Genomic DNA, 14,438 nt, shown 5'->3' on the forward strand with positions numbered 1-14,438 from the left:
CTGAGCGATGGATCAGACGAGCTGATGGCGCGATACGAAGCAGTGAAATGCCTCAGCAGCTCCTCTGTAACCATGGATCAGGTGGTGGAGAGGGCCGCGAAGAAGGTTTCGCCTACCTCCATCAGGCATGTGGAGGATCTGAGGTATATTGTATGCACTCTGCACCCCAGAATGCTAAAGATACCCACTTCAGGGCAATCGTCTCGATGACGCCTTTGAAAATGGCGCGTTTTCCCCTCCGGCAATGGCTCACATGGCATTCTGGACGTGCTTTTGGCGGCGCCCCTCGTTGCAAGCCCTGTCTGCATGTGCGGCGTGCCCGCGTCTATTGGCTACAGACGCGTCTGGGGGAGGGACGACGCGAGATAAGGATCGAGTCTTACCCGTCTGCATCTTCTCTCCAAGGCGAACATGGCGCATGACGGGCCAGAGTTCTCAGGCGGTGAACTGCATGTGGCACGAAAGTAGGCAAGAGCGCTTTTCACGATCCTCCATCTCGTGCTTCATTTCCCACCCGTGATGAAACCTAGCACTCTCCACCCAACTCGCACCACCACCCTCTCCCCTACCTACGCCGACGCTGACGAGGAATTCCGTTTCCTTTAGAGGCTCGAGGTAGTTTCCATGTTCGCTTCATTCTTCAGCAAAAAGTCACGCCGGCCATCTGAGACCACGCCACTTCTCGCGGCCATCAACCGCTACCGTCGTCGCCAGAACGGAGAGGACTCGGAAAGTGAAGATGAGCAGGAGGGCGTAGCGCAGTATGACGGCGACGAAGATGACGAAGACGAGGACCGCCAGCGAGACGGGCCCTTGCTGCCCGTCTTTTCTGCGGAAGTTTTGGGTACGCGGAGAATAATGCTTGCTTGCTTGCTTGTTCATGGCACTGACAGTATCCGCAGATCGCATACCCATCTACAACACCACGCACGCCATTCGCATAATCCTCGTTCAGCGATGCGAAACCACGCTGTCATGGGACCAGCTGCGCTCCCCGCAAGTGTCGCAATTTCTCGTCAAGCCCATCCAGCAGCAGATTCGCTCCGACCAGTTCTCGCGCGGGCTGCTCTACTGTCTGCTCGCCAACTGCCTACAATTCAAAAAGGAAGGAGAAGAGAATCCTGGTAATGTGGGCGTCAGTAAGACGCGGGCGCTCATATGCGAGCTTCTGGCTATGCGCATGCTGAAGGAGTTTTCCACGCGAGAACTCATCGATGCGCTCTCCTACGACTTCGATCCTTTGCAGGGTATGATGGTACAGGAACGTGGTACCAACACCCCAGGTGGCGCGAACTGGTCGCGGCAGGCGTACCGTAATGCTGCGCGCATATCCACGCTCGAGATTGCTATTCGCGCTCAGGCGAAGAAGTTCCTTGCCCATCCTCTGGTAGTGCGCCAGCTGGAAGCCATCTGGGCAGGCACCATTGTCTTCCACTCGGCAGCCGATAGCCTACACCGGAAGCCAGACTCTCCCCAAGAACGTGGGTACAACGTCCGCGACAACCTCTCCCCACGGACAGGCCCGTCTCGTCGCATGTCGCCGACCAAGCCCGCGCCTCCCCTGCCTCCGCCTGCCGCGCTTCTTCGGCGTACAGTAACACTCTACGATCCCCACGATGCCTCCCTCTTCAAACTCTCCCGTCTACGTGTTCCGCGCTATCGCAACCTGTTCTCGACTCTCTCCTTCGCCATAATGCTGGGCCTGTTCTTGGCTGTGCTGGCTGAGAAGTCGGACGATATAACAGCACTTGAAGTCTTGTTCTGGTTCTGGAGCGCTGGATACATGCTCGACGAAGTAGTTGGTTTCTCTGAACAGGGCTTTGGTCTATACATTATGAGTGTTTGGAATGCCTTTGATCTAGGTATCCTCCTCATGTTCATGGCTTACTATGTCTTACGCCTTTACGGAATTCTCATGCCTGACGTCAGTCGCCACGGGGTGGCTGCTATGGCTTATGATGTGCTGGGATCCACCGCGGTCCTGCTTTTTCCTAGGCTGTTCTCGGCTCTGGACCATTATCGGTACTTTTCGCAGCTGCTCATTGCCTTCAAGATGATGGCTATGGACCTGGTTGCGATTCTCGTCCTCATTGTGATAAGCTGCAGTGGTTTCTTTGTCGCTTTTAGCTTGGCCTTCAAGAGAGATCTCGGAGCTTCCGATGCCGCATACGCCATCTTCCAGTTGGTTATGGGTTTCACACCTGCCGCATGGGATCTCTGGGGCGAGGTCAACTTTCTCGGCAAGACTCTTCTTGCTCTATTCCTCTTCATTTGTCACTTCCTTATCGTCACCATTCTTGTTACGGTCCTGACCAATTCCTTCATGGCAGTCGTCAAGAATGCCGATGAAGAGCATCAGTTCCTATTCGCAGTCAACACCATCTCTATGGTCAAGTCGGATGCGCTCTTCTCCTACATCCCGCCGACCAATATTATTGGGTGGCTGTTAATCCCGCTCAAGTACACCATGTCTTTCAAGAGGTTTCTGCGCATGAATCGGCTCGTCATTAAGTTGACGCATCTTCCCATCCTGTTCGTAATTTTCTTCTATGAGCGCGTTCTTCTGTCGCATCTATCGTACGGTCCAACCGATCTTGTCGAACAACGGGGTCGGGCTGAATCCAAAGCGCCTGTGCCTGCGTTCAGCATTCGGGGCCCTACCGAATTATTCAGCCCTCGCCTCCGTGAGCCTTCTGTCACTACCTTCCAGAAGGACCAGGCACTCGAGGAGGTGTTCAGGCGACCCTTTCGCGACCCTAGCTTCCAACCTACACCTCGCTATCCGACGCCTAGGAGGAACTCGGGCAATGTTGTATCGGATTGGATGAAGAAGATGGGCGACGATGATGAGAACACACCGCCTCAGGACGACTCACGATCAGTTTTGGACCGACTCGAGGGGCCCATTCGGCCATATTTACGGCGAACGAAAACCGCCGGTCAGCCGAGACGTAGGCACCCGCTCGCTACCAGGACGGTGGTTTCCGATCCCGACGACGCCGCAACCCCATTGGGTCGGGCCATAGCAGAGGAAGAAGAACCAGACATAAGTTTAGCTATGACCATGGAGGAGGTGCCACAGCAGACTGATGCTGATGGAGATGACGAAGACGACGACGCGAGTACCGATCAGCAGGTCACCCCGCGGGTCGAGCAGAGTCAGAAGGATAGCAAACGGCCTCAGACAGGATACGAGTCTTCCGAAGATGAGTCTTTCCGTACGCCCATGACTATGCTGCCCAAGTCGCAAAGCCGCACTCCAGCCATTGTGGCCTCACCCTCTGATTCCAGCTTCAAAGCAAAAGCACCTCTATCACCTAGCAAGAAGCGATCCAAACCAGGGCACAACCGCAACACTTCCACAAGCACAATTCTCTTCAGTCCTGTCAAGGAGACTATGAACGTGTCACGTGCTCCGTCTCCCGAAAAGCGGCCGAGGACAAGCGCTCGCAGCGGGACAGCCACTGGTACAGCAACTCCGGGACGTCTGGACACTTCAAGTGGAACAGGCGCCAAAACTCCAAAGCGGGCTAGTGTGCCCCCTCCTGCTGCGGCTTCTCGTCCTCGTGCGATCATGCCACCACGCGGGATGTCATCCAACCTACTGTTTAAAAGCAACCTGGCACGCGAGCCCTCGTTCAACGCCATTGCTCTAGATCTTGCATCAGACCTCGGAGACAACAACCTCAACCCCAATTTTGGCAATCTTAACGGTTTACCTGCGTCGTTTACCACGCAATTCGAGATGGCTGCTAGAATGAAGGCACATGAAATGCAGAAGGGTAGCGACAACGACTCTGAGTCTAACCGCATGAGCAGAATTATGCTTGCGCGGATGACGACGCTTGAAGAAGGCTTCCGCGACATGCTTCAGGAAGTCAAGGGATTGAAGCAGGGAGACAGCCAAGGAGGTAGTCGCGGTACCCACTCGCCGCCGAACGAGCCGTCTACCAAGAAGAAGGGCAAAGCGAAGAAGAAGATGAGCATTAGACGAAGTGATGAAGAGCCAAGGATGGGCTCCAGCCTATGAAGAAGTAACGAGGCTATATGTGGCGCATTGCATATGTCGGTGTTTTCAGGGTCATCTTGCATTGCTTGCATTGGTCATTTTGGGTTTGGCATAACTGTTTTGACAAGATGATACCCCGCGGGTGTTTTCTGTCTAATCAGCGGCGTTTTGTCTAGTTTGTGAGCATGCATCGTATGTGCCTTGCTTTTGTATCATTAGTTTTGGTTGTCTCCGTTGAAGTCTGGTCGTAATTTCTAGTTCGAATACATTGGTATTGCAATGTATAGAAGTTGTTCGTGGTTGGATCGATTCGTGGTTTCAGTACCCGCAGATTTTGAACAGTGAAGAACCGGCTCAATTCATGCCTTAAAAACCCTTTCGAATTTCTCGTGAGCCATGTTTGGGATAAAATGATACACTACTTAGAATGCTATCTGGCCATTTTCCAAGCCAAGTGCACCGTATAGCATTCTCAACATCAACCATGCATGCCCATGTCTCCATCAGGCCTACTGGAGATATAGCTGCGACTTGGAATCCCCTATGACAACGTTTATATGTAAAGCAGCTTTTGTTCTCACGTCATCGGGTCTGATCAATGTATCACGGTTGGATCTCAAGGTCACAGATCTGCGTTCTCTACTACGATCAGATACTGCATTGACAGCAAAGCGACACTAACCGTGATAGTAATGAGGTCAGATAGCTGAATGAAGCGTAGAAACTAGTAACTTCCCAAGTTGATGCATGCTTGACTGCTGAGAACTTCTGCAAAGGTCTGGATGCCGCAATCCATATGCCCCTGAATATCCTTCACAACAACACGTGTATGACCGAAGACGATCCCAGCACTCAATACAGAATGCAGGAACGCGCATGTAGGTGTTGCGCAAACCACCTCGCTCCCTACCGGCAAGACCATAGCCACATCTATATTTGTTCGGACAGTAGACGTTCTAGAATCGAGGAAGTGGGTCCAGCTCCTAAATGAAGCATCGATCTGACGTCGAAAGCATGTTGTGCGTCGTGACGCGCGCCCTTTCCCCACAAGCACCCTATTCTGCGGGCAATCGGCGCAGGGGAGAGCTAGCATATTCGATGTTTCGTATATTGGAGTGATCCGTGGATTTCCATAATTAGGGTCTATAGCTCAATTGAACCCTTGATTTTTAAATCCAAGTAACCCTCCTCAATCGCTTGACAGGCTGCTGCTGCCATTCTACTAGAGTCACAAGCGTTAAGCTATCAACCATTCCCCCGCATCATCCGATACCCTTTGTTCGAGGAGACCGGAGCATTTTACCCCGCAAATCAACACGAGCCTCACACGACCTTTCAGCACACAAGGTACACGCACTGCGGAAGAAACAATATGGCGCCTATGCACAAGACACCCAGCGAAGAAGGTACGCATTCCTCGTTTTCTACACTCCCATCCATGAAAGTTCTTAATGAAAGGAGAAGCACCACTAACATCTTGTCCTCCTATAGAAATCGCAAACACGCTCGGTAACCTTGAACTCTCGACGTCACACCCACAGAAAACTGCGCAGAAGCCCAAATCCAAGCCCGTGGCAGATAGCTGGGAGGCCGAACTCAGTGGCTCGGATACCGAAACCGAAGATGTAGACTCGGGCAAGTCAGAAGCAAAGGGTTCACCACACGATTCTTTACAACCACTGTCTACATCCACGTCTCGCGATATCCCGCCAAACCCGCCGCCGCCTACACCCGCTAGCCCGACGCAGTTTGAGTACCCGGATAATGTGCCGTATAGCTTGAACTCGAATCTGAGCGATAGCGGGAGTAGGAGCTCGAGCAGAGGGGGTGGCAGTCTGGACAAGCGACCAGAGAAGACAACGGCGGTAGCTGGCAGGCTGATTGCAGGTGCCTTGGGTGTTAGGGCACCGAAGAGGACGGATGAGGAGAGGGAATACGATCGTGCTATGAGGGAGAAGGAGAGGAAGAGGAGGAACGAGGAGAGGGAAAGGGAGAAGAAGGAGGCCGAGGAGAGGGAAGCGAGGAAGAAGGCTGTTTGGGATGATTAGGGGAGCGACCACGCTTCTGCTAGGGCTTCGCTAGGTGTATGATACGACTTGGAAGCCTCTATAATTGTGTATATGTAGTCTACGAAAATGTATAAATTAGGATTGAAGAGCTGGTTTGAGTTGCACGGAAACTTGAGTGTGTTAGCATGGCACCTTCACTGGCAAACGAAGATATTGGACATTGAACGTGTTCGGCTCAAAGCCAAAACGTTGCTTTGCTCGTCGTACCCACAGCACCAACCCTCGCACATATTATACAGACTGCTCATTGGTGGCAAAGGAGTGCATGTAAGTCATGAAAAGTATGTAATGAATTCAATCCTCCTCGCATGTAGCGCACCATCAGCTAATACGTGAAGACACAAAGAGCGCCGCGCAAGGCGGGCTTGATAAATCCGTGACGCCCGAACCCATAGAATCATATCTGAAAGCAAAACCAATGCCTCTTTTCCGCCATCGCCGCCGCTGAAAGCAATCGTGTACTCGTAGGTCTTCGGCAAGTCGTACTCGTGGGTATACAAGGTGATGACTTAGCCGCCGGGTGTCGAAGTTTGGTACAGCTGTAGGGAGCTCTGCACAACGCTGCGGGGGGTCGCCGGTCAGCAGCCACCAATCTGCTCCTGGTGGACTTCGAGAGTGTCGCCGTCTTGCATGTCGAGCTGTGTCCTGTCAGCGATTGGCTCAAGAAATGCAGCCTCGCGCTAATCGCGGGAGACCACTATTCTCCTACTTACCGTGTCTGGGTTGTCTGCAGCTGTTACGCGCTGACCGTCGAACAGGAATCGTACGCTCGAGATATTCTTTCCCTGGCGGTCGCAGAAAGCGTTCATGAGCTTGCCAAGGGCAGTGGTGCGCTTGATCTTGAAGAAGACCTCGTTGTTGTTATCCGTCACCTTGATGTTGAGGTGCTCGCTCTGGCCACCATCCTCAGGCTTCTGCTGCACGTTGGGCGAACCGTTGTCAGACATTTTGGGGTGCAGAGAGTTCGTGGATGGCTGGGTGTGATTCTGGGTCGTAGAGCGATAGGGTAAGGCTGTTCGGCAAGGTCAGTCGGTTGTGCTAGCGGAAGCGGTGGACGTTAAGGAAAGGACGTTTTGCCGTGGGGGAAGCTGCTTTATGTGGTGCGGAGATAGCCATACCTTAATACCGGCGCTTTGGGTGCAAATTACGTCGGGTAATGGAAGGCTCTCGTGAGGCTGCGCAGACGCGTCGGGGGGTTTTGTAGGAGCGGTGGCAACGCGCAAAAGGTTATGTGAAGGAGGAAAGCGCAACGAAGAGGTGGGAGCACTGAGAATTAGTGGGGTCTCGCTCTTAAAGCATTGGCCAGATCCAACCAACCGGATTCATCTTCATCACCTTTACCTGCAAAGCACGATTCCTCTTACCTGAGCTCTTGCAAGACTGCTGGCTCAGTTACTCCAATACTTACCCACCTTTTTTGTACAAATTTGTGCAGCGTTTCGGCTGTTTGCGTGCTTCACGATGGTATGCTCATGATGTCACATCCATGGCACTGGCGAGAAACACCAAATTGACAAAGTCTTAGGGGGACATGGACAAAGACCTAAAGACAGACCCGCCATGTCATCCTAGAGCATGTGCAATCCAGAGTGTGTAGTCTGGGCAATTTACAATCCATCTTACTGAGAGACAGATTGTATACAAAAGAACAACTACAACGAAGGGAAATGCAGAAAAGAGGTACGCATCTCACACCTGAAACAAGCTATGAACATACATGTATGAATTCTAAGCACAAACTGACTTTGGTCAGATCGATGCCTTGTATGAATGCTGTAATGCTTTCTACAAAGAACAAGGAGAAAATGCCAGTACCGTGAGCTGTCCAAAATATTCGCTGCTGAAGTGAGTGTTTGTTCAATCATGTTCCCCTACACAGCATCTCTGACAGCGCCTTAGGCTTAAGATGGAGCAACGTGCTAAGGGTATATCATAGCTTCCGAGGCAAACTAGTGGATGAGGACTAAGGTTCCGATGTAATTGTAGTCATGTATCATAACAAACAAGAACCCAACCATTTGTCCTGAGATTGACACCGGGACCTCAATCGTTCTCTCTGTGCTGAAGTTTCGTATTCGTGGCCTCATAACGAAACAATCCGCTGCATGAAACCGCGGGCATTCGCCATCACATTACTATGAATGTAAGAAGGGAAACGAACGTCTATGACGCCCATCGCAATCAACATAGTCTTGGGAAACATAGTCCTTTGTGAAGCCAGCAAGCCGACGTGAGATCATGACAAGATCGAGACCTGGAAGCCAAAGAACCGGCAAACGACATGATGTCTAGAGTAATTCTCAAAGCATTCAGGAGTTTGGTCGTTAATTTATGGGATGTAACAGTTCCTATATCATCCGCACTGTCAATCCCCACTTGGGAGTCCAGCCAGGTTACCAGGAAGCGTGTTGATCTGGGACAGCACGAGCGCGTCATGAGAAACTGAAGATTCCTGACGAGACTCTAAAGGCGCCGTCCTGTGAAAACATTGTACCGAGAAAATCTGGGTAAGGGCAGATTTCGAGTTTTATGTTCGCTAGCGTGTCAAGTCTTGGCGACGCGCTAACTTGCAGCGACGTCCGGGCGCGACTTCTGTTTTGTGATGGGCTTAGGGCTGTCAACCACGAACATCGCAAGCTCCCAACACGATATTGGCGCGTGGCTTAGTCAAGTGTTTCTGAGATCGCCTTATCTTGTTTCTTCTGTCGTTTTCAAGTTTCGCCCATTCCTTTCATCATGGCTTCACGATCACTATCGCGCCAGTCGCAGCCGACTGCAGCTCAGGTAAGTCATCAGGAGCTCCGACTGCCTCCCATCATACTTTCAATCTCTTTACAATAGGCGCTCACACTCTCTGTAGTCTCATAACAACAACGCGTTTTCCTTCGGAACGTCACGAGTCACGAACGGCACCAAGGCCAACGACCCGCTACAACCGCTGCGTGCAATGGCCGAACGTGTAGGGAAAGAGGTGGAGAAGTTCGCGGAGCGAGTGGATCACTGGCATGTCCACGGCAACGAATCGAAGAAGGCCAAATATCAAACCACGGTCAAGCTCGTCGGGAAGTTCCAAGACGTTGCAGAATCACATGTGAAGGAGCTGAAGCGGACAACGGAAGCAGAGAACAAAGGAAGCCTCAGCAAGACTGTCCGTCGGAGAATACAGAGTATGGCAGATGCGTCAGACAATGCAGGACAGAGTGTCTTCGGCCAGTCGTCCCAATCCGTCATTCCATCTATCGAGTCCAGCACCGTCCCCGATTCCGCGAGCGTCCGAGAGCTACGAGAATGGCAGGCAGAGCTTGCAACATGGAAGCTGCTGAAGTTGGTCATCGAGCATTACAACCCTGAACCTGGCACTGATGTGGCGGCGGAGAAGCAAACGCGATTGGAGCAGATCGGCGGAAATGCACGATACTGCAAGAACAGCGAGATCTGGGATCGTTTTCTGTTGGAGGATGACCAGGCCAAGGAGAAAGCGCTCGTCCTTCGTTGGCTAGAACAAACGGCCCGCGACAGCGACAGCGATGTGAAGGCCATCATTACAGGGCTGGAAGAGCACTCTGGAAAGGGCGCGCACACCTGGACAAGCGGCTGGTTGGAGACCAAGACAAAGATCAAGCAGGCGAAGCGCATGGACGACACAGACCAACCGCTGAAGCCTATAAACTCGAACCTCAAGACCTCTGACAGGACCGCGAACCTCGTTACGCAACTAGACCCAGACGCTCCTTCACGGCAAAAGCGCGCACTCGAGAGGAGCGACGAGTATTATGAGCGCTCTCTCTGGATGGTTGCATACGAAATGATGCGACGCGGACTGCCCTGGAAGACCATCGTCGACTGGTGCTACGAGAGGAACGAGTCGTGGCGCGGCGTCAGTATTGGAGCAGCGTACGAAGGTCACCCAGAAGGTGGACCAAATGTCGCAGGCCCGACCGTCGGATACCTGTTCCGCCGAATGTGCTTCTACGCTGCAAGAGGAGCCCGGATACCATATGAAGGTGCTGTATATGGTCTGCTGAGTGGAGATTTGAAGCAAGTACAAGCAGTCTGCAAGTCTTGGGATGACCATCTTCATGCCCACTACAACGCACTCCTGCTCTCTCGATTCGACTCATATCTTCAGAAGAATTATCCGAGCAGAGTGACAGAATCCCTGACTCAGAAGTTTCTCTTCCAAGATGCAGTCGCTAATATCGGAGACTGGGAGAAGTCACCTGAGAAGGTGATTGAAATTCTGAAGCAACAGAAGAGTACAGCATCCCAAGCGGTCTCTCCGATCAAGCTTATTCAGAGCGCACTTATCGCCAGAGACACTGATGATTTGATGCTGAAGGTCGGTGTGGCTCTTGCGGACATGTTCGACAAGGACGGCCGACCACACAGTCTCATCATACATCCAGACTCGTTAGAAGAAGACCGAAGCCCGATACCTGCTGGAGACCATCGCACATTCCGCGCAGAACAACACTATCAGACTCTCGCGAAAGATCCACATGCTTTCCGCATCTTGGTTCACGTCTTCATTGTCCTTCGCAACGGACTACACACGCTTTTCGAGGATACACATCAAGACAAAATATTCTTGGCTATGGACAACGTCATCACAGCCTACATCGAGTTCCTGCGTCTTACCAAACGATTCGATACCATACCACTCTATGCAGCACAGCTCATCCCTGAACGAGCCGCCTACAGTCTCGCACGTGTCCTCCCCGACATCAAAAATAGCTCTGAGCAACGTCACTCTGTTGCACTCATGGAATCGTATCGAATCGACGTCGTTCAAGTTATATCACAGAGCTTTACGTTTGCTTCTAGGGATAGCGGGTTTACGCACTTTACCAAAGAGGGTTATGGCGTTATCACAAATCCTATCAAGCGATACAACATCTTGGAGAAAATCACTCTTCCGACTGAGCAGCTGCTATGGCCGGGTGTTCGTGTCAAGCGGACATTTGGTGGTGCTGAGATAAGCCCACAAGACGAAATAGTCATAGATGCGGTGCAATGGTACAACTACGTAGGGAAGGACTACGAAAACACGTTTGGACACCTAAAGAGCGCGCTAACCATCTTCTTGCGTAAGTTGCTTGCGATATAGACATTCGGAAACTTGCTGACATGGTTTATAGTCAATGGTCGACTTGCCGCTGCCGAGAAGGTCATTAGCGATCTCAGCGTCGAGTCTCTGTCCTTGTCTCGAACAGAAGCTCTGCTCGGCTATCCCTTCGATTTCACCACGGCAGGTGCGGACGAACAAGACGAGCAGCAGCTCCACGAACATCGCGACAATCTCTCGACTTCTGCACGAGCAGCCGCTATGCCTTTGGCACAATTGCCTGACGCCGATCAACACCGGGAGATTGTAGATAACCTACGTAAGAGCAGTACGGCATACTACACGCTCCAGCAGATCGTTCGCCTGTTGGTTCTCTTCCGTGAATGGCGTGAAGAGGAACAAACTCTCATTCAGTCAGTCACTCTTTTTTATCACTCTACGCACACCAACTAACAGTGTCTCCAGAATTCGTGCAGAACGCAAGAAAGAAGGCGCATCTGCCAAACACAAGCCTGACACTCAACGCACGAAGGCGCTTCTAGACTCAATATCTAATGTCTTCGATACCCTCATTCCTGCCATCTCCCAAGCCTCGACTGCCGACCCAGACTACCTTACACACAAAACCTGGGACCTGATGAAGGCGTATATCCCAGATATGATACTCGCATACCTCTCTGTTCTACAGGCGGCCTCTTGGTTTTTGAACAAGGATCCTGCAATCAAGGCTATGGAGGTTGCTGTTGTAGTAGCGGACAAAGGCAATGAGTGGGTTCAAAGGTGTTTACTTGAAACGGGGCGGATGAGTGAAGTGCTGGAGTGTTTGGCGGCAGTGTCAAAGTGTATGTTGAAGTTGACCGAGGGCGGGAAGGAGAAGGGTAACAAGAAGAGGGGTGGAAAGGGTGAGACGCTTAGGCTGTGGGATTTGGGTGCAAGATAGATGTGGGAATATGAGTTGTAAGATATCAGTCGCAATGGGAGGCCATGCAGCATGCGCGCGCTTTTGATTTTAGAACAGGACAGAGAGCATAGTAAGCAAGCAATCACGTCGTCAAACTACTTAGCATCCTGCATCAGAATGACGGTGATGTAACCCGCTCGTTCATCGAGCAACAGAGTCACCAGATAGGCAAGAAAAGCTGCATACTGACTTGAGCTCTACCCTTGGAGCTAAATAAATTCAATCCTTTCGTTGGTTACACATCTGCGCAACGATATATACAAAAGTCCACGACGAAGAAGTGAAAAAGTGAGAACAATGCCGAAAGCCAGCCCTAAGAACGATGCTTGAAGCCATCGTGACCCTCCCAAAACGCCATTTGGTGTAGGTCATCAAGGTGTCGTGTCTATCCAAAATGCAATGCATGTATGCGGTTTTCGCTAAAAAAAAATCATTCGCTGAAAAAACTAGAACGAAGTAGAAGACAAAGGAAAAGAAAGCCTGTAGAAGGACCCGGCGAACGATGCTATGCAAAAAGATGCCAACGCTGATGATGCGCGTGGTGAGAATCCAGATATTGTTTGTGAATGTGGTGCGTGAGTGATGGTGATGGCGGTGGTGGTAGGTAGGTAGGTAGGTAGGTAGGTAGGTAGGTAGGGATGACCTGATCAAAAGTCGACACTCCATCTAAACCTTGGATCCTTTTCTGGTGGTCCAAAGTTCCGGTCAAAAGGTACTCTTACGATACCTTCTTCTTCTTCATCCCAGTCGCTTGAGATGCTGAAACCGCTGTTGGATAGCTCTCGTCGCGCCCTTGCGGCCATGTCCTCTTCTGAAGGTGGTAATCGAATCTTGGCTTCTACCAAGGGTGCGGAGACGAAGTGTGAATCGAGTAGAGCGCGTGGGGATACGAGGTCTTGAAGGCAGTTAAGGGAGGATATATCGGATGAATTGAGAGGTTCGCGGTGTTTGGTGTAGTAGGGGATGGAGTCGGGGGTCGACGTGGTTGTGAAGCGGTGGTGCGCTGGACTGGGCTTCTCAGGCATGCGCAGAGCGTTCTCATCGCTACCGTTGCGAACTGATGCTGTGACTGGCGTATCGTTCCTACCTGAATTGCTGGACAAGACTGTGGAGAGGGCAGGACGGCTCTGGCGGACGCGAATTACTTTAACGTCCGGAATGGCTGCGGTGCGAGGTGCGGAGTTGCCTCGGATGATGGTATCACTGGATTCACCGGACGAATGCTGAGTGCTCACAGTATCGGTTCGCGCCATAGCCAGGTCGCGAGCCATGGCTGTGTCTCTTCTCTTTCTCCGACGAGCGCTGCTGGTGGCAGAGGGCGGTCGAGCTTGTGGCGTCCTGCACCGTGATGGGTTGAAATACGAACCATTTGGTGATGCTGATCGAGCCTCAGGCGTCTCGCCTCGCTCCAACTTGTGCATCAATTGCCTTGTGCTGACCTGGCGACCCAAGCTCAATTCTACGCGGCTACTTGCGCCACTGCCACTCCGACTCCTGTTGGACGCTCGTTCTTTGCCAGCCATGACACTAGCTTTGGGTGGTGGTTGGAGCATCCATCGGTTATCAATGGGGTCGGGAGATGGAAGACTGACGACGGGAGGGTGCAGATCGTTGACTGGTGGTGCGCGCGCGGTATAGTAGCTTCCAGATGTTGAAGTAACAGGCCTCCGTATTTGATAACCCGCACCTCCGACGGAAGAGCCAGTCATGGTTTGTTCGAGATTGATTGAAGGCTCGTCGTGGCCCCATAGGTCCTCGTCTTCCCTCTGGTATCGCTTGTGGTTCCACGTCTCGTCGTCGTCGTCGAGAGTATCGTCACTGAGGCGGGTATTGCCGGCGTGGTCGACGTCGATGCTGCTCCCACCATTGCTCAAAGCCGAGCTCTGTGTTCCCCGTGTCGGCATACCCCTCGTGCTGCCTGTAGTTGCCGTGTTGGTCCTCCGCGCTCTTCGTGGTGGTGGCCCTGGGCCCATGGCGATTTCCTCTTGCCAGTATATGTTGGTACCAGTCGGCTCGGGATGATGGTATGCGTCGGGCTGCTCCAGCTCCAGCTTCTCCCTCACTTTGCGCGCGGCCTTTGCTGCTTTCCTCCTCTTTCTGCCGTCTGAGTAGCCGGTGCAGGGTGCGCACGAGGCATAGTGGAAGACGGCACTCTGGACTCCTCTCATGAACCAGGCCATGTCTTTGGATGATATATATTAGCCAACCTGTAGCGTGCGGGTGGGTGAGGCCAGCAAGGGATAGGACGCGCGTTGTGATGTAGGTCGGGTTAGAAGACGGTCGCAGGCGCGGGAGCACTCAGTCGTCGAGGCAGTATGGAGAGTCATTGCCGCT

The 14,438-nt window shown here is 52.2% G+C and overlaps 5 protein-coding genes across 5 annotated transcripts; 3 read left to right on the forward strand and 2 right to left on the reverse strand.

Moving 5' to 3' along the window:
- Positions 1 to 624: 624 nt before the first annotated feature.
- Positions 625 to 4,030, forward strand: AA0111_g6681 (hypothetical protein; the record flags this gene model as incomplete). Its single annotated transcript, XM_028652930.1, has 2 exons — positions 625 to 844; positions 903 to 4,030. 2 exons carry the CDS (start codon positions 625 to 627, stop codon positions 4,028 to 4,030), a joined length of 3,348 nt encoding a protein of 1,115 aa, XP_028505631.1.
- A 1,351-nt stretch (positions 4,031 to 5,381) lies between these two features.
- AA0111_g6682 (hypothetical protein) lies at positions 5,382 to 6,057 on the forward strand (the record flags this gene model as incomplete). The annotated part of the gene is made up of 2 exons (XM_028652931.1): positions 5,382 to 5,415; positions 5,501 to 6,057. The coding sequence occupies 2 exons, from the start codon at positions 5,382 to 5,384 to the stop codon at positions 6,055 to 6,057; spliced, it is 591 nt and encodes a 196-aa protein (XP_028505628.1).
- A 599-nt stretch (positions 6,058 to 6,656) lies between these two features.
- Positions 6,657 to 7,025, reverse strand: AA0111_g6683 (hypothetical protein; the record flags this gene model as incomplete). Its single annotated transcript, XM_028652932.1, has 2 exons — positions 6,657 to 6,716; positions 6,792 to 7,025. The coding sequence occupies 2 exons, from the start codon at positions 7,023 to 7,025 to the stop codon at positions 6,657 to 6,659; spliced, it is 294 nt and encodes a 97-aa protein (XP_028505629.1).
- A 1,789-nt stretch (positions 7,026 to 8,814) lies between these two features.
- On the forward strand, positions 8,815 to 12,083 carry AA0111_g6684 (hypothetical protein; the record flags this gene model as incomplete). The annotated part of the gene is made up of 4 exons (XM_028652933.1): positions 8,815 to 8,862; positions 8,939 to 11,165; positions 11,217 to 11,556; positions 11,609 to 12,083. 4 exons carry the CDS (start codon positions 8,815 to 8,817, stop codon positions 12,081 to 12,083), a joined length of 3,090 nt encoding a protein of 1,029 aa, XP_028505633.1.
- Positions 12,084 to 12,751: 668 nt separating this feature from the next.
- On the reverse strand, positions 12,752 to 14,284 carry AA0111_g6685 (hypothetical protein; the record flags this gene model as incomplete). Its single annotated transcript, XM_028652934.1, has 1 exon — positions 12,752 to 14,284. The coding sequence occupies one exon, from the start codon at positions 14,282 to 14,284 to the stop codon at positions 12,752 to 12,754; it is 1,533 nt and encodes a 510-aa protein (XP_028505634.1).
- Between the last annotated feature and the right edge of the window lie 154 nt (positions 14,285 to 14,438).

This window comes from Alternaria arborescens, assembly GCF_004154835.1.
Source record: "Alternaria arborescens strain FERA 675 chromosome Unknown contig_14, whole genome shotgun sequence".
NCBI classification, from domain to species: domain Eukaryota; kingdom Fungi; phylum Ascomycota; class Dothideomycetes; order Pleosporales; family Pleosporaceae; genus Alternaria; species Alternaria arborescens.